We start from the raw sequence: 18,549 nt of genomic DNA, 5'->3' as shown, positions 1-18,549 counted from the left end.
AAGGGAGCCGGGGTCGGCGTGGGTTGGAGTCGGAGGTTGCTGCTTGTACTGGTGAACATTTCAAGAGGTACATGGGGATGCAGAGAGGAGGAGAGGCTCCATTCCCCCATCTGCCAAGACAACGCCCGGGGTGGTCCGCAACCCCATCCCACTTACTTCACTACTAGGTATACCTCTATTTGAGTCAAGCTCAATGAATCTTGTCTAACCATTGGACTCGGTATACAGGGAATCTCAGGTCTTTTCTGTTTTAATGAAGTTCTTTTCTTTTAATATATTATGTTGTAAACCACCATGAACAGTGGTATGCTTTGGCAGTATATCAGATTTTAATAAAGAAACATTTAGGCCCAGATTCTGTAAACTGTGTCCCGATTGTAGGCAGCTGTAGGTGTCCTACAGCTGTCAAACCAGTCAATCGGGATGCGCGTTTTTTTTAAAAAAAGATCCCCAGGCAGGCCGCCTATATTGGAGGCGCCTCTGGGAGCATAGGGAGGCCCGCAAGCATGCCTAAGCTTACCTAAGGCTAGGCGTAGCCTTAGGCGAACTTAGGCGGCCGTATGTGTCTCCCTAGGCCAGCAGGAGAAGCGTACAATGTAGGTCAGCAAAATGCTGGCCTACATTGTAAGTAGACACGGCCGCTACACTTATTGTGGCAAGGGATCACCTTGCTGCGATAAGTATAGCGACCGCAGCTGCCAGTCCCCTCCCCCCCCGAACGAATGCGGCAGGAGGGCTGCCCAATCCCTCCTGCCAGAACACCCCCCTGAAGATCGTGGAAACTCCCCCACCCTCCCCGGACCTCCCCAACAACTCCCCCCAACCCCCCTCCCTGGTCCCCCTGCTAATCTTTAAAGATGGCTGGCCGGCTGGCAGGCCTACCTCCGTCAGAATGAGGCAGGCCTACCCCTTTCCAGTGCATTGTGGGATGCATCGGGGAGGGGCCTAAGGCCTGATTGACCTAGGCGAACTTCAGTGGGGGTGTTCCGGCAGAAGGGATTGGGCACCCTCCTGCCGGTGACCTTCGGGGGCGAGGGGAATGTTCCAGCAGGAGGGTTTGGGCATCCCTCCTGCCGTGTTCGTTTGGGGCAGATGGGCTGGTGGGGGTGTTCTAGGCAGGAGGGATTGGGCATCCCTCCTGCCGCATTCATTCTGGGGGGGTGGGAGGACTGGTGGCCGCAGCCACGGCCGCTATACTTATCGCGGCAGGGAGATCCTTTGCTGAAATAAGTGTAGCGGCTGCGTCTACAATAACCTGATTGTCTAACCGGCGTCTGTAACCTGGATTTCGGTTACAGAATCAGATTTATTTTAGGCGGCCTTAGGCCCGATTCTATATAGAACGCCCGTCAACTTCTGAGACCTGGCGTCCTATACAGAATCCAGGCCTTAGTGTTTAAAGTATGTTTCCCCCACCTTTGAATTCTAGTCTTAAGTATTTGGTTCAGTCACGCTTGGCCTTAGCTGCCTTCCCCTTTATCCCTTCCTTCAGATATCTTTACCACCCTCTTGGTTGGTCCCTTCCCCCTTCCTAAATTTATATGATGTATCCTTTGACCGTGTCTCCTTTTGTATACAATGATACCCTATAGTGTGTCATTACTTCTTTGTATTTTTATTAGAAACATTTGTACAAATGTTTTCATTTTATGTAAACCGTCTAAGTTTATAGGTGGTATATCAAATGCAATACACTTCCCCCTCCCCATTCGCGGTTTCTCCATTCGCGGTTTCATATAATCGCAATTTTTTTCTGGGGAGGGGGAAAATTAAAAAAGCAGTCTTAATTTTAAAATAACCCATATTTTTTTCCTCCCTGCCACCTTCCCAGCCTTACCTGGTGGTCTAGAGGGCTTTTGGGGCAGGAGCGATCTTCCTACGCTCCTGCCCTGTGCAGATCGCCATGAGGAAATGGCTGCTGTGAGTTCCCGTAGTCTCTCGAGACTACGTCGGAAACTCCCTACAGCCATTTCCTCATGGCGATCTGCACAGGGCAGGAGCGTAGGAAGATCGCTCCTGCCCCAAAAGCCCTCTAGACCACCAGGTAAGGCCGGGAAGGCGGCAGGGAGGTGGGGGTAGGTCAGAGCCGGATAATTGCGGTTTTTCACCATTCGCGGTCCGGCTCTGCCCGTATCCCCCGCGAATGACGAGGGAGAAGTGTAAACTTGAACTTAGAATCAGGTCCCCAGTGCTTGGGTTTGATCCTCTTGTGATTAAGAGAATTATGTGTGATTATTCCAGGCCTTTTTGAATTCCATTGCCACTTTTGTCTCCCCCAGTACTTCTGAGAAGGCATTCCAGTAACGAATCACCCTTTCCACATTGCTCATGAGTTTACCTCCTTGAAGCCTCAAATCATGCCCCCTAGTTGTAAAGCTTTCTTTTCTTGGAAAGGAGTTGTTTCTTCTACCCCAATGTGTTATTTCCCATGAGCGTCGGGAGCAGTACAGGCCGTTCAGCGCGGCTCTCTGCGCAGTTTCGTAGCAGAGGGGGGGTCAGCGATGAACTGAGATCACAAAGGAGACGAAGTGGCTTTTTCTCAGCATGCCCTGCTACCAGCATGGCGAAACCATTAAAGCAGTTTGTACTTGTAGCCCCACTGTGTAAATGCCCTATTTCCATCCTGCCATAATTTGCGCTGTCCTCCAGTCATCACCAGCTGCAGAGCTGGTGTGTGAGTCCCTAGGACTGGCTTTCCCGTGAAGTAGTTTAGCAGCCCAGAGAACCTTCTCCCTGAGGCTTATCCCACTGCTGTTCACGGATCCTCACTGACAGCGCTTTTGCCCCTGAATGTTTCAGGACTCTTATTTCTGGCATCCGTACGGTGTTATTTGATGCGGTTGGGATTTTGCTGGGCACAGAATAGCAATTAAGAGTGGGACTAATTTCTGTCTTCAACTATTGTGGATTTGAAGGCCCTTATATTCATGCTGTACAGTTTAGGGTATGTAAAATGTGGTCTAAGATTCTTACAAAAATTGTTTAGCTGTGTTTTTTAAAAGAACACCACAAAATATAGCATTCTGTTTCGTCTTTGTGATTTATATATATATAAATCTCTAAACCAAACATTAGTCAAAGTCATTTTGCTGCCCATTTCCTCAAAATGGGTACTTGGCCTAGTTGTTGCTTCCTTAGGAAGGGCTGTGGCTCACTGGTTAAGCTGCTGCTGTTGCACCCAGAGGTTGTGAGATCAAATCCCAGTGCTGCTCCCTGTGACCCTGGGCAAGTCACCCAATCCTCCAGTGCCCACCACTTTGAATGTCAGCTTTGAAATGCCAAAGCAGTATACAATTTCCTTCCCTTTTAACTAAGGAATTGTAAGAACATAAGAATAGCCTTACTGGGTCAGACCAAAGGTCCATCAAGCCCAGTAGCCTGTTCTCACAGTGGCCAATCCAGGTCCCTAGTCCCTGGCCAAAACCCAAAGAATAGTAACGTTCCATGCTACCGATTCAGGGCAGCAGAGGCTTCCCCCATGTCTTAATAACAGCCCATGAACTTTTCCTCCAGGAATTTGTTGGTAATTTCTTTGTTTTCACATGCTAAGCACACATTAACTTTCCCTCCCCCCCAGTGTCATGAGAAGAGAGCATTACAATTACTGCACACTATCACTCAAATTCTATAAAGCCCGCCTAAAGTTAGTTGCCTACATCGGCACAACTAGGCTTAATCGGCACTGATAATTGGCAATTGTTAGGTGCCATCGACTCGTGTTCAAGTCCTAGTGACTTGAAAATGATATCAAGTTTTTGTGGCAGAATACACAAACAGATTGCCGGGCCTTCTGTGCAGTATAAATTCAATGCTGCCACCGGTGTCGCATCAAATGCGATCCTCCATCTCCAACACTCCTCATCTGCTGCTGCCCAGATGGGCGGTACTTCGTTAGACTGATATCTCTGTTGAAACCTGTCCACTATGGGAGGCCCTGCTGGTAGTGAAACTACCAATGGCATAGCTTTCAGCTTGTTAATTTCAGTCCAGGATATACAGTAAAGTAGACCCAACACAGTACAGTGCTCCCCTGTGAATTTGCGGTCGGCAGTTTGCGGTCCCAGTCATTTGCGATATTTTCCAACCACGAATGGCCAGGCAGGAGAAGGCAGCCGGAGTGCCGCCGAGTGAAGGAAATCACTAGTTGTATGCTCCGACCGCCTCTTCCTGTACTAAAGTCAGGCCTCACCAATCAGGAGCTGCTTTGACACGCAGCTCCTGATTGGCAAGGCCCGCGAATTTCGGGGGAGTACTGTACTGTGCTTCGGCGAACCAAACCGCCTGCATCAGGAGTCACTAATATAATCAAAACAAAGAAAACTAAATTAACAATCTAATAAACATGCATACAGTAAACCAAAATTGTATAATACCTAGATACCCAGAAATAAAAAAATTAAATGCAAACAGAGGAATAAAGAGCAATAAAGACAGCAAAGTGAATACCATAGACACACCTGTATTTGGGACTTCAATGAATAATAACATCGCATAAGAATAAATCCAAAAAACAAGCACCGTGTGTGCAAATATCACTATAAAAACAGTTTGGCTCGCTGAAACAGTACTGTGTCGGGTCTACTTTACTGTATATCCTGGACTGAAATAAACAAGCTTTGTTTTATCCTGCTGGCTCCCATAGATTGTTCATTGTCCGTTCCCACTTGTTTCCCTGTCTGCTTTGCTTCCGTGGGTTCGTGTCCTGTTGGACTTCTGGTGGTGGTTTAGCTTTCAGCTTCACAGGTGCACGCAAGCCCCAGTGGCATGACAAGCCCATGTCGGGGGTGGCTGTGTACTCAGCGTTGCTCTTTGCATTTGGGTTTGGCTCCCTGCCTGTTGCTTTCTTCCTCTTGACAAAGATTTCATCGAAACACGGCCTGTGTTGAGGAAGTGAGGAAGTGTGAGGAGATGTTAGAAGATTGGTTGCCTGTTATGGCATTTCACCTCTGCTTGTGAAGACTTTGAAAATGCTCTCTGTCTTCTTGGTTTGAGACTTTTTTGATTATTTTACTTATTATACTGTTTACTGACAGCATGTTTGCACTAGCACCTGCATTTTGTGATATGGAAGTTGGATTTGAACTCTAATCTGTTTGGGATGTTGGTTTTTTGATTTTTTCCTTTCTGGATGGCCCACAATCATCTTGCTTGCTTCATTCCTCGTGGACACTGTTCCAGGAAGACTTCGAACTCTCAAGCTACCATATTTTCACGCATATAACGCACGCGTTATACACAATTTTACAAACCGTGCACGTTATACGTGTGAGCGCGTTTTACAACTTTTTTTTTCAATCCGATCGGCATCCCCCCTGCAAACCGGCATCCTCCCCCCCCGCTCGCGTCACCCCCCCTTCCCCACGATCCTACATCCCCCCCAGCACCGCAAAACATGTCTTACCCGATTGGGCACTGGCACCAGCACCAATGCACAGGATGTGCCAGTGCCAGTGCCCGAAGATCCTCCTGGTCTCGAGACCAGAAGGCTTTGAGCATGCGCAAATGCTGAAAGCCTAGTCCAGCCCGGCGCAGGAAGAAGGAGGATCTCTCCTGCACCGCACCGCCCAGCCCAGCCCAAACCAACCCAAACCAACGAGGGAGAATCTTCGGGCACTGGCACATCCTGTGCATTGGTGCTGGTGCCGGTGCCCAATCGGGTAAGACATGTTTTGCGGTGCTGGGGGGGATGTAGGATCGCGGGGGAGGGGGGTGACGCGAGCGGGGGGGAGGAGGATGCCGGTTCGTAGGGGGGATGCCGGATCGGATTGAAAAAAAAAAGTTGTAAAATGCGGATAAGCGAGCGGGTGGGAGGATGCCGGTTCGGAGTAGGCGGGAGGAGGTTTTAACATGCGCGGTATACGCGTGTGCGCGCTATATTAATTTTTTTTTACATAGATTTGTGTTCCCCGTGCGCTATACCCATGTGCGCGTTTTACACGGGTGCGCGCTATCTACGTGAAAATACGGTAAGTGATTTATGAACTTTTGAACACAGCTATATTTATATATCATTGTATGATTTTTTGTGTGGCCTTTTCCAGCTTGGTTTGATAGTGCTTGTTATATGTTATATGTTGTTATACCTTGTCTGGTTTGTTTGGTTTGTTTGTAATGTTTGTATGGTGTTCTTTGTGTGCGATTCTATGAAAATTTTGTGACAGTTTTGCAAATTTTAAATTAATAAATATGTATAATATTTCTAACTTTGTAATTTGAGTACATTGCTCTGATATTATAGTATTGTTCTGTGGTATATACCCTTCAGGGATTTCTTTTTCTTATCTATGACAAGCCCATGTACCATAACAGGAGCATTTGCAATTAACAACTCATAACTGATGTTAATTGGACTTAATTGAAAGGTAGGCGCATAACTTGGCAGGTGCATTGCACAAAATGGTATGAGGCTAGTCTAGAGCGCCTTCCTAAAAATGGGTGAGTTTCTGGGTTATGCACCTGTTTTTGACGTAGGCGTCATGTGCACAAGTTAGGTATATACATTTAGGCCAAGAAAACCCTGGTATAAATAGGCTGTGCCTACAAGTTAGTGTGCATAGCACTGCCTAATTCCGCTAAGCAGCGCTAAGCCGGATTTCATATGGCGCATCTAACTTTTATAGAAGGCGCCAATTTTTTTAGGCGCTATATATAGAATACAGAAAAAACAGGGGAAAACAACACCACAACCTCAAATATGCACAAAACAGAGTGTATAAGAAGACGAAAGGTGGTAATAGAAATCTCCCGTATGTATTGTGGGATGACATTCCTTTCTGATTGATTGTTGGTCATATATCTTCTTGAGTATCAGTATATTTCTTATTAGATCATCATTCATACTTCTAAGACTCCTGAGGCAGGCCTTGATGGCCGAAACATATACATGTCGTGTCGATGAATGTGTTTTATTGATGTTTGGACAATAATAATAATAATAACTTTATTTTTGTATAACGCAGTACCAGAATAGTTCAGAGTGGTTTACATGACATCTACAGCGAAATTTACAAATAAGTCAATCAATCAATATAACAGCGAGTCGGGAGCAGGCAAGAAGGAGATAGAGAGGTTATAAACAAGTCAATCGGCGTGGCTTAGGAAGTCGGGTGCAGGTAGGTGGGAGGTGCAGGTAGGGAGAAGGCAGGTAGGTGGGAGGTGCAGGAAGGTGGGAGGTACAAGGCATAGTTAAAAGTAGAGTTACAAGGAGGGCGGGAGTCAGAGATATTTGTCAAAGAGATAAGTTTTGATTGACTTCCTGAAAGTTTGGTAGGAGGGAGAATTAGAGATGAGAGTGGATAGACATTTGTTCCATTTGCATGCCTGGAATGCCAGGGATCTGTCGAGGAATCTCTTGTAGATGCAGCACTTTAGGGACGGGAAGGCAAACAAGTGGGCATTACGTGTGCGGGTGGGTCCCGGACGGACAGTCATCAGACACATTGGAGGATACTTTTTTAGTGCACATCATTTTCTTCTGGACAATTCCACTCTGTTTTGTGGATATATATAGAATTGCATAACACTAGGGTAAGCTAGGAGCACTTAACACCCCCTAAATAGGAATTAGATACCACATGCTACTGGAACCATTTCCACACATGTAAAAAAGAAAATGCCTGAGTTTAATGCCATAGTAAATCTGGGCTTAGCATGTAAGAAAGTCCCGTGATAGATACGTGCTAAGCCCAGATTTCCACCATAATGTAGTGGTTAGAATGTCTTAAAGTAGGTTTACTAGACGTCTGGACTTCCCTGGACATGTCCTCCTTTTGAGGACATGACCGGGGATCCGGACGTCTATTCAAAACCCGGCACTTTGTCTGATTTTGAAAAGCCTCCTCAAATCGCGTCGGGCAGGGAGGAAGTCCGCGTGACAGCATCGCGTGGCATCCGTGCATGCGCGGACTTCCTCCCTGCCTGAGAAGAGCAGGGCTAGGGTGGGACTTGGGGGCAGGATTAGGGCGTTACAGGGCGGCAATGGGTGGAACTGGGCGGGCCTGGGAGCGGGTCTAGGGGTCCAGATTTGCCAATTGGAAAATCTGGCAACCTTATCTTAAGGTCCTGACTCCTCCTCTTTATGGCTCATTAGCTCATCCACCAGGCTACTTAAAACACTTAAATGATTCTCTACTAACCTTTTTTATACCAAATGCTGTTGTTCTACAGACAGGTTGTAATGTTTTATTCAGATTTTAGGAGGGTGTGAGTACACCAAAACGCACCAAAATCCTACTACTGCCATATAAGTGCCACCTGCAGCCATAAGGGCTATAGGGGTGGTAGATAGGAATATAGTAGGTTTGGGGGGAGTTTGGGAGGGATAACTATGCATTTCACGGTGATTATGGTGAGATGTACTTCTGGCACCCTTTATGTGAAGTTCACAGCAGTGCCCTCCAAGATGCTAGGGTTACAAGACATCCGGATTTCCCCGGACGTGTCCTTTTGAGGACACGCCCGGGGGTCCGGATGGCTTTTCAAAACCTGGCACTGTGTCTGGGTTTTGAAAAGCTTCCGACGTCGGGACGGCATCCGCGAACGCGCGGATGCCATGCGATGATGTCACGTGCAGATGCGCAACATCATCACATTGCATGCACAGATGCCGTCTCGATGCACGAACAGGTTAGGGGGGTGAGGCTGGGAGCAGGACGCAGGCGGAACTGGGCGGGCCTTGGGGGCGTAGTCATGGGCCTGGATTTTCCTTTGGGAAAATCTGGTAACCTTAAAGATGCCTATCGGGATGTCTCTGTGGCTGTTCGATTACAACACTGGCCCCTCCTACAGCTAAATGGTCTAGATTTGGACATTTCTAACTTGGACGTTTCTGTGGTCTAAAATAGCGAAAAAAGTTGTCCAAATAGGCAATTTAAAGAAACAAACAAAAAAATCGGGACGTCCAGTTCAAAAATAGCCAAATTCTCTGCTTCTGACTGGATGTTTTGTGAGAAATGTCCAAAGTTGGACATAGACGTCCATTTGAAAATGGCCCTCCACATGTTAGCTGGATCCACAAACCAAGAAATTCCAGTAACCAGAAATGACATAGCATCGAATTTCCAAATTTAGCACCTGCAGTGTTCAGGTTTTTGGTGCCAATATAATCTGTATATTAATAATAATAATAATAATAATAATAATAATTTATATACCGCAGGACCTTGAAGTTCTATGCGGTTTACAATGATTAAAAATGCTACAAATTAAGTGGAACTAACAAAGTTAAAAGCTAGTGACTAACAGCTTTAGAGATCAGTTATTGTGGAATAAGATTGTACAGGTCAGTTGCCTAAATACTTCAGGAACAGATATGTTTTTAGGTGTTTCATAAATTCCCCATAAGTTGTGAGCATAAGCAATTGTTCCAGATCTTTACCCCATAATGCTGCCTGATGTGAGAAAAGATGTTGATGACTTTTGAATTTATATCCACTAACCAGTGGAGAAACAAAATTCAAATGTGAGCTTCTCTTATGTCTGTTTCACAGTAGTAATGTTCTTATCTTCTCTTGATATACTACAGGCTGGCAAAAATGGCATCATACAATGAAAAGATAAAACACAAGTTTACATCAAAACAGCAGAATACATCAAAGAAAACAACATAAGTAACAATAAACAGTGGTATCTAGTCAACTAGGAGACACAGATTACATGAAAGAATTGACAAGTAAAAGACAACCAAGAGCAAAATTTTGCAGCTAATTCCTTCTCAGGTTTTTTGTTTTTTTGGTGGGAGGGGGCGGGTGGGAGAGACTCATTAAAGTGTGGGATAAAACATTAACTGAAGAAATGGTATTACAGAGAGATGGTCAAACCAGGGCTGCCCAAGTCCGGACCTTGAGATCTACTGGCAGGCAAGGTTTTCAGCATAACCACAATGAATATGCATGAGAGAGATTTGCCTGCACTGCCTTCTTGGTATGCAAATCTCTCTCATGCATATTCATTGTGGATATCCTGAAAACCTGGCCCTGCCAGTAGATCTCAAGGACCGGACTTGGGCAGCCCTGGTCTATACTCTTTCAAATGAAAAAAACTATATGATGGCCTCCTAGCCACTCAAGCAGCCAAACTAAACAACCAAATTGCCAATCTACTGATGGCATCCCTAGACTACAAGACTTTTAGAAAATAAATAAAGACCATACTCTTTAAGAAATCCCTGAAAAAAGAAATAACACAGCAAGTTTCAAACACTACCTCTCACTAAAGCCAACTACCCCAAACAAATAACCATACTCATTTCTTACTCTCTTTGAAAATGACCAAATTTCTTTTTTTTTTTTTTTTGTAAGTTCTTGTTGTAATACTTCCTTGATAATTCTTTTGTAATCCGCCTTGAACTGCAAGGTAATGGCGGAATAGAAATCCCTAATGTAATGTAATATAATATGAGGGAGAGAAAATGTATGTACCTCACTGTGAATGAACTTCCTCCTTACTCCTTTCCGTGCAATATTTCTACAGCACCTCAGATCCTGTCCCCTCCCTACGACATCTGGAACGTCACTGGGCAGGATGTGATTTTTGGCTGCGAAGTCTTTGCCTATCCCATGGCATTCATTGAATGGAGAAAGGATGGGACTGACATGCTCTTACCAGGCGATGATCCCCATATTTCAGTACAGGTACAGTAGTGGTTTGTTAGAACATAAGAATTGCCCAGCAGTCTGCTCCCGCGGGCGGCCCTTTGATCAAAGACCAGTGCCCTAACTGAGTCTAGCCTTACCTGCGTACTTTCTGGTTCGGCAGGAACTTGTGTAATTTTGTCTTGAATCCCTGAAGGGTGTTTTCCCCTAGAACAGCCTCCGGAAGAGCGTTCCAGATTTCTACCACTCTCTTCTATCAAACTGTGCTAGCAGTTTTTAGCACGGTTAACCGCGCTGAATGGCCTGCGCTGCTCCCGATGCTCATCGCAGTTTGATAGAAGAGGGCATTAGTGAAGAGCAATGCAATCAATAAGTATGTTCTCTACAAAGACTATGAGCTCCTTTTACTAAGCTAACCCCCGCGCTACACGGAAAAACTAACGCCAAGTCTATGGAGGCATTAGCATCTAGTGTGCGCGGCATTGTACCGCGTGCTAAACCGCTAGCGCAGGTTAGTAAAAGGAGCCCTATAGTTGCTTGTCGTTAGGTGAATTTAGGGCCTATTTTATAAAGTCGCGCTAGCGGCTGCAGCATGGTAACAGCCCCGAAACCCATAGAGATTTAAAGGGCTTCGGGGCTGTTGCCGCACGGCATTGTAAAACAGGCCCTTAGTATATATTTTTATGTTTATTAAAATCTTTATGTACCGCATATACAGCCAAGAAGGATCAAAGCAGTTTACAATAAAATTTAAATCAAAATTATGAAAAGAACTCCATTTAAATAGAAAAGAAAAAGAAAAGGAATAACATTTCTAAAACATAACATCCAAATTAATAAAATTAAATTAAAAATTAGTTAATATATTAATTAATACAAATAAAAAATTATAAAAATGTATAAATGCAGACTGCAGTCCCGAATTCATATCCTGTCATACACAGTAACATAGTAGATGACGGCAGATAAAGATCCTAATGGTCCATCCAGTCTGCCCAATTTCAATTTCAATTTTTTTTTTTTTTTTCCTTCTTAGCTATTTCTGGGCAAGAATCCAAAGCTTTACCCGGTACTGTGCTTGGGTTCCAACTGCCAAAATCTCTGTTAAGACTTATTCCAGCCCATCTACACCCTCCCAGCCATTGAAGCCCTCCCCTGCCCATCCTCCACCAAACGGCCATATACAGACACAGACCGTGCAAGTCTGCCCAATTTTAAAAGGCCAGGTGAAAAAAATATGCCTTTAAATGTCTTGAAATTTTGAAAAGATTCTTCCTTTCTCAATTCTACAGGCAAGCTGTTCCATAATATTGGGTCTGAATTAAAAAAAAAAATGCACTTATACAAAGTGATTGAAGAGAATAGGTCAGGGCAGTCAGGCAGAACCAATGTATAGAACTGTACACATTGAGGTACATTTTCAAAGATTTAGGTGTCTTTTTTGTAAACCACGTTAGCGGTTGGCGAGCCCTAACAATTGAAATGAGCATTGAATTCATCATCACTGGGAAGCAAAAAAGTGTCATATGTGAAATATTAGCAGGAAATGAGACAGACATATACTTCAGCACACTGCTGTAAAAGCTTCTTAAATGCCAAATTCAGAGGCCGCATCGCAAATTAAAAAATGTAAATGTCATATTATTGATGATTTATAATAAGCACATTAAACTTCAGTTCTCATTTTCTCTGTTTCACGTCAAGTGCACATATAACATTATTGCTCTCAGGCGATGTAATAGATAACACAGCATCTTAGCATATGCTAATTTCAGTGTTAAACTCCTAATACGAAAGAGATGGGAAATAGCTGTAGGGTTACCATATGGCTCCAGAAAAAAGGAGGATGGATTGAGACATCCGGGTTTTACTCCCATTGCTTTCAATGGAAGTAAAATCCAAATATCCCAATACATAGAAACATAGGAACATGATGGCAGATAAAGGCCAAAGGCCCATCCACAGTAACCATTATCTCTTCTTTACTCTAACAGATCCCAGGTGCCTATCCCAGACTTTCTTGAATTCAGACACAATCTCTATCTTCACCAGTTCCTCTGGGAGACTGTTCCTTGCATCTACCACCCTTTTTGTGAAAAAGTATTTCCTTAGATTACTCCTGAGCCTATCACCTCTTAACTTCATCCTATGTCCTCTCATTGCAGTTTCCTTTCAAATGAAAGAGACTCAACTCATGTGCTTTTACGCCATCATCTCTATCATATCTCTCCTCTCCCGCTTTCTTCCAAAGTAGAGAATGACACGGGGAAAAAATCTGTCCCTGTCACTGCCCTCTCACCGGACCACCGTCCCCTTCACCGCTCCATCCCTGCTGTCCCCTTCACCGCCCCGTCCCCGCAGCATCCTCCCTTCCCTCTCGCCACCTCACCGCCCTTAAGCAGCCCGAGAATCTCCCTCCATCCCCTTACCTTCGCAGTGCGTTAGTAATACTGTATTTCTAGCACTTGAAAATTGCCTTTGAATTCCCTCCTCTCTGAAGTAAAAAGGGAACAGACATGTCAGGCTGGGCCCACAAAAGCGAGAGAACAACCCCCCCCAACATACACACAAATCGAGGCGAATTTGAACCTGCCTTTGTGTAACTGCAGCGGCAGCACCAGGGCCTGAGACGCGGCGAGTAAACGGCGGTCTGAGGAGGGAGCGGCGAAAAGAGAAGCCTTTATGTGAGGAAAAAGAAAAAGATCTTCTCGGCCCATACTGGTTGTTGTTGTTTTTATTATTTATTCTGGATTTTTGTCCTTGTTAAACACAGTTGGGTATTTTTTTTTTCTTTCCTCCTCATTGGGATTTACCGCGATTTTGTCTAAAAAATGTGAAGCCAGAAGACGACTTCATCTCGGCCACGTCTTGATCCCTGTGCTTCAGTGTGAAATTTGTGTTAATTGTCAGGGGGGGATCAGAGAGGTGTTTGGCTTTCTCTCTCTTTTATATATTTTTTTTTTTGCCACTTCCCCCTTTCTTCCTCAGTTGTCTTTGCTCTCACCCCCTTCTCTTCTGTGTGTTTACTGAGGAGTTGCTTTTTTTTATTACTATTTTTTATTTGTCTGCTGGTTTCTACCTCTTTTTTTTTTCTTCTTTCCTTTCCTCCATGCTGGATGTGTTTGGGCCTCAGGACAGAGCCTCCTCTTCTTCCCACCATAACAGCCCACCATAACAGTATTTTATTTAACAATTTATTTTAGTCTTTACTGAAAAGAAAGAAAGAAAGAAAGAAAGAGAAAACACAAAAAGGAAGGGAAGGCGCGCAGTCACCGATCGCGCGCGCGGCCCCCCTCCTTTCCTAACTACCTATGGCCAAATCTATCTCCCTTCTTCCCCCTTACCTTTGTGGCGCTTTAGTAAAAAAAGTTACTGAAGCCGGCGAAGCCTGCCTGTGCCTGCAGTTGCGTGTGTGTGGGCGGAAGCTTCTCCTGTGATGCAACTGGAAGTTGTGTCAGAGGAGAAGCTTCCGTACACACATACGCGACTGCAGGCAGGCAGGCTTCGCCAGCTTCAGTGTTTCTTTACTAAAGCGTCGTGAAGGTAAGGGGGAGGGATGGAGATGGATTTGGCCATAGGTATGTAGGGAGGGAGGGGGCCGCGCGCCTTTTCTCCCTTAATTGCAGGGACAAGGCCATTCACCACTCCACGGGGCAGTGGATGGTCTTGTCCCCGTGCCCGCAGTGAGCACTTTTTTCCCTCTACCGTTTTGACGGGTTATCCGCGACTAGCCACCATGCCACCATGTCATTCTCTACTCCAAAGTATATAGATTGAGATATTTAAGTCTGTCCCCATACGCCTTATGACGAAAACCACACACCATTTTAGTAGCCTTCCTCCGAACTGACTCCTTACTTCCTTTGCTTTCAGTAGAAGTAAAACCCGGATGTCTCAATCCATCCTCTTTTTTTCTGGAGCCATATGGTAACACTAGGAATAGTTGGGAATTGTGCTTTAGAGTTCAATTCCACTGTAGCTCCTTGTGCAAGTCATTTAACCTTTCATTGCTCCAGGTACAACACCCCCCCCCCCCCCCCCCGTTAAGATTGTAAGCCTACTAAGGACAGGGAAAGTACCTGCATATAATGTGTACAGCGCTGTGTACGTCTAATAGCACTATAGAAATGATTTGTAGTACTAGTACAGTTAACATGAAGGTAGATGCCACATTTTAAGGGTTAACGCAGATAACATGGTGCGCTTAGCTAGAACAATAACAATTTTTATAGCACTACAAGGTGCACACAACACTGTACATTGTACATGCAAGAGACGGTCCCTGCTCAGGAGAGCTTACAATCTAATTATGACAGACACACAGAGGGGGCTAAAAGGTGGTAGAGGCCTATTAAAGGAATGACAGACCTGAATAGATGTAGCCAGTGAAATAGTAAGGTGGTGGGAGGGGTGGTCCTCCCCAGGCATGGCACCCCTCCTCCTTTCCGCTCCCTCCACTGCTCCTCTCCTTGCCATGCGCACACCTTGCCTTCACTCATACCTTTTTTTTACTTTCCCAGTGCGAGGTTGCTGTCCACATTGGCATCAACACTCTCTGATGTCACTTCTGGGACCCACCCCTAGGAAGTGACATCAAAGGGCGAGCTAACACCAACATTGGAGAAGTTAAAAAGGTATGGGGAATGGGAAGTGGGCGGGGAAGACAGCGGGGGAGCAGCACCACTGGATGTTGCTAACTCCACTGATGTTATCTAGAATAGAAAATGCAGGGTAAAGAACTTTAACTCTGTGCCAAACAAATGGCCAGTTCTTGGGATCGCCTCCAATAGTTAACCCAGATCATTTTCATCTACTGCATATCTGGCACCAGATTCAGTAAATGGTATTCAAATTTGGGCCAGTAAAAAAATCAACGCTGTATATTGAATAATGAGTAGCGCCATGTCCTGTGCCTAAAATTAGGTGTCAGGACTTATCACGGTGTGCGCGTTCCCACGATTCTGTAACGCTGCATGTCATTTTTAGGAACGCTCATGCCCTTCCCATACCCTGCCCCATTTTGGGTTGCAGCTACAAATTAGTGTCAGTTGTCACCAATAATTGACTGTTAGCAGACAAATATTGAGCGTTAATGGTACATTAACTAATTTAGGGGCGTTGCTGTTATCCGGGTCTCACCACGTCTGGGTAGGTAGAACCGACGGTTCACGCGAGGCCCAGACAACAGCAACAATCATGATGCCAGCAGTGGAAACCTAAGAGAACATAATTTAGGGCCTCTTTTATCAAGCTGCACTAGAGGCTTTTAGCATGAGCCGGTGTGGTACATGCTCCAATGCTGATAGAATTCTTATGAGCGTTGAAGCACTTACCTCGCCAGCCTGTGCTAAAAACCTCTAGTGCAGCTTCAGGATCGGGCCTAAATCTGGGCACCCAAATTTGGGTTCATAGAGAACGACGCGAAAGACAGGCGCGCCCAGACAATTGAGCCCAGCGCGGAGGTGCGCGCCGCTCTAAATTACTGTTTTTAGGGCTCTGACGGGGGGGGTGTGGGGGGGTAACCCCCCCCACTTTACTTAATAGACATTGCGCCGGCGTTATGGGGGGTTTGGGGGGTTGTAACCCTCCACATTTTACTGTAAACTTAACTTTTTCCCTAAAAACAGGGAAAAAGTGAAGTTTTCAGTAAAATGTGGGGGGTTACAACCCCCCAAACCCCCCACAATGCGTTGCGATGTCTATTAAGTAAAGTGGGGGGTTCCCCCCCCACGCCCCCCCCGTCGGAGCCCTAAAAACAGTAATTTAGAGCGGCGCACGCCTCTGCGCTGCGCTCAATTGTCTGGGCGCGCCTTTGTCCCGGCGCACTTTTGACCTGACACCCAAATTTGGATGACATGTATAGAATCTTGGGGTAAGAGGCTTCTGTGGATTGGTGTTAATCTAATCTAATCTTTGGTTTATATACCGGGTCATCTCCCAGTGGAGCTCGACTTGGTTCACATATAATTAAGACTAGAGTACATAGCAGAAAACATAGGAGAAAGAAGAACTAATTAAAAACTAAAGTACATAAGAAAAATAACTATAATATTATCATTTCGTTGAGACTGTAGTTAAACCATTTAAAAATTGCGAGAACAACAAAGTTTTCAGGAATTTACGAAATAATTGCAGCTGGCCTAAAAGCCTAATGGAGTCAGGAAGTTCATTCTAGATCTCTACAAGCTTGAAAACAAAAGATCGACTGGTATTTTCCTTGTTTGTGTGAAGTACCCTGGGCTGAGAGTGGGCATTCTTGCACGATCAAGCTAGTGCATTAGGATTAGCTCACGCTAACTAGATCAGGCAGGATTAGCAAGGAGCCTCTTTGAGCCTCCTAAATTGGAGGCAGTAAGTGCCATGTTAATTTTTTGTAGGTACTGCGAAAAAATAAATAAAAAAGCCATACAATAATGGCTTAGAGCACAGGAAAATCCTGTGTTAGAACACGATAAACCCAGGTTTTGCTACACCTTAGTAAAATGGCCCCTAATTTTGGTTATTAACCCACAGTAGCTGTGAAACATTACTGAAAGTAGCAAATAGACCCTTTAGGGGCCTTTGTAGTAAACTTTAGCTGCACATTAAGGTTTTCTTTTGCATACTAAAAAATAGTAAGTTCTGCTAAAGAAAACAATGGAGGCCATTGTAAAAATATCTAGCTGTCTAAATGGTACAAACTGAAAGTCCAGACCCTTATATTCAGATCCCTCAAGAAAATGGAATTCATGCAGATTTAAATTGGAGTTCATTTAAGAAACCAAATTGGGCAGATTATAGGAAACTGTATCAAAAGTTTACAAATTCATTTTGTGTTTTGGATCCTTGTCCTCCAACTACATTTTCAACTTGCTCTGTTGAACTATTTGACTAGTTTACTAGAATCTGGTCAATTCACTTTAATGGAAGGACACATTATAATCACGCCTATACCTAAAAACCCTAAAGAATCCATAGCAACAATCACAAATTAAAGGCCATTCCATTCCTTTTTTTGTGACAATATTGGAAGGTTTAGTTCATTCTCAGTTATTAGAATACTTGGAACATCACTCCCTTCTGCATGAAACGCAATCAGGTTTTAGACAGAACTGAGACAGTGATTGTTGCAATCCTAGACAATTTGTATAAACTGTTCAATAAGGGTTTTAATGCCCTTATAATGCAGTTTGACCTGAGCTCTGCCTTTGATTTAGTTGATCATGCAAAGTTATTAGAGTGTCTGGCAGCTATAGGCATTTGTGATAAAGTTTTGGATTGGTTCAAGGGTTTTCTTACATTGCACACCTATTATCCCAGGACAAGCAGGCATGATATTCTCACATGTGGGTGACATCATCTACGGAGCCCCGATGTGGAAGCATTTTCAAGCAAACTTGATTGAAGATTTAAGTTTGCTCTGCTGCTCCACGCATGCGTGCCTTCCTGCTCCACTAGGGGGCGCATCGCCTTGTGGTCTCCAGTTCAAAATTTTCCGCTGAGCCTAGAAGTCGTGTTTTTCAGGCTCTGCCCCAACTGCCTTCTAGCACCGCGATTTTTTCTTGTTTTTTCTTGATTAAGTCGCTGTGCGCGAATTCTTTACTTTTCAACTTGATTCCTGCTTCGTTTTTGACGACCCGGAGGCTTCCGGGTCCCCGTGGCCACATGGCTACTCGAGCTGCGGCTACTTTCGATTCTATGTCCCGGCCTTTGACCGGCTTTAAAAAGTGCACCCGGTGTGAGCGGCTTCTTTCCATCACAGACCCGCATCGCCGGTGCATCCTCTGCCTGGGGGCGGCTCATCCAACCGACTCCTGCCCCCAGTGCGCTACTTTCCAGAACCGGGCCTTCCGTCGAAGAAAAGCCCGCATGGCGGACCTTTTCGCCCCGGACCAACCCTCTACCTCGGCCTCGAGGTCGGCCCCGGCCTCGGCCCCGGCCTTGACCTCGGCCCCGAATACCTCGGCATCACCCCGAG

At 45.1% G+C, this 18,549-nt stretch overlaps 1 protein-coding gene across 1 annotated transcript in view; it reads left to right on the top strand.

Moving 5' to 3' along the window:
• Positions 1 to 18,549, top strand: part of KAZALD1 (Kazal type serine peptidase inhibitor domain 1) — a 67,309-nt gene that overhangs the window by 29,221 nt on the left and 19,539 nt on the right. Inside the window, exon 3 of the mRNA XM_033942513.1 lies at positions 10,471 to 10,631. Within this exon, the coding sequence (XP_033798404.1) occupies positions 10,471 to 10,631 (161 nt within the window). The remainder of the gene's footprint in view (positions 1 to 10,470; positions 10,632 to 18,549) is intronic.

The sequence above is a fragment of the Geotrypetes seraphini genome, chromosome 4 (assembly GCF_902459505.1).
Source record: "Geotrypetes seraphini chromosome 4, aGeoSer1.1, whole genome shotgun sequence".
Classification (NCBI taxonomy): Eukaryota; Metazoa; Chordata; class Amphibia; order Gymnophiona; family Dermophiidae; genus Geotrypetes; species Geotrypetes seraphini.
This window is presented reverse-complemented; position numbering and strand designations above follow the sequence as displayed.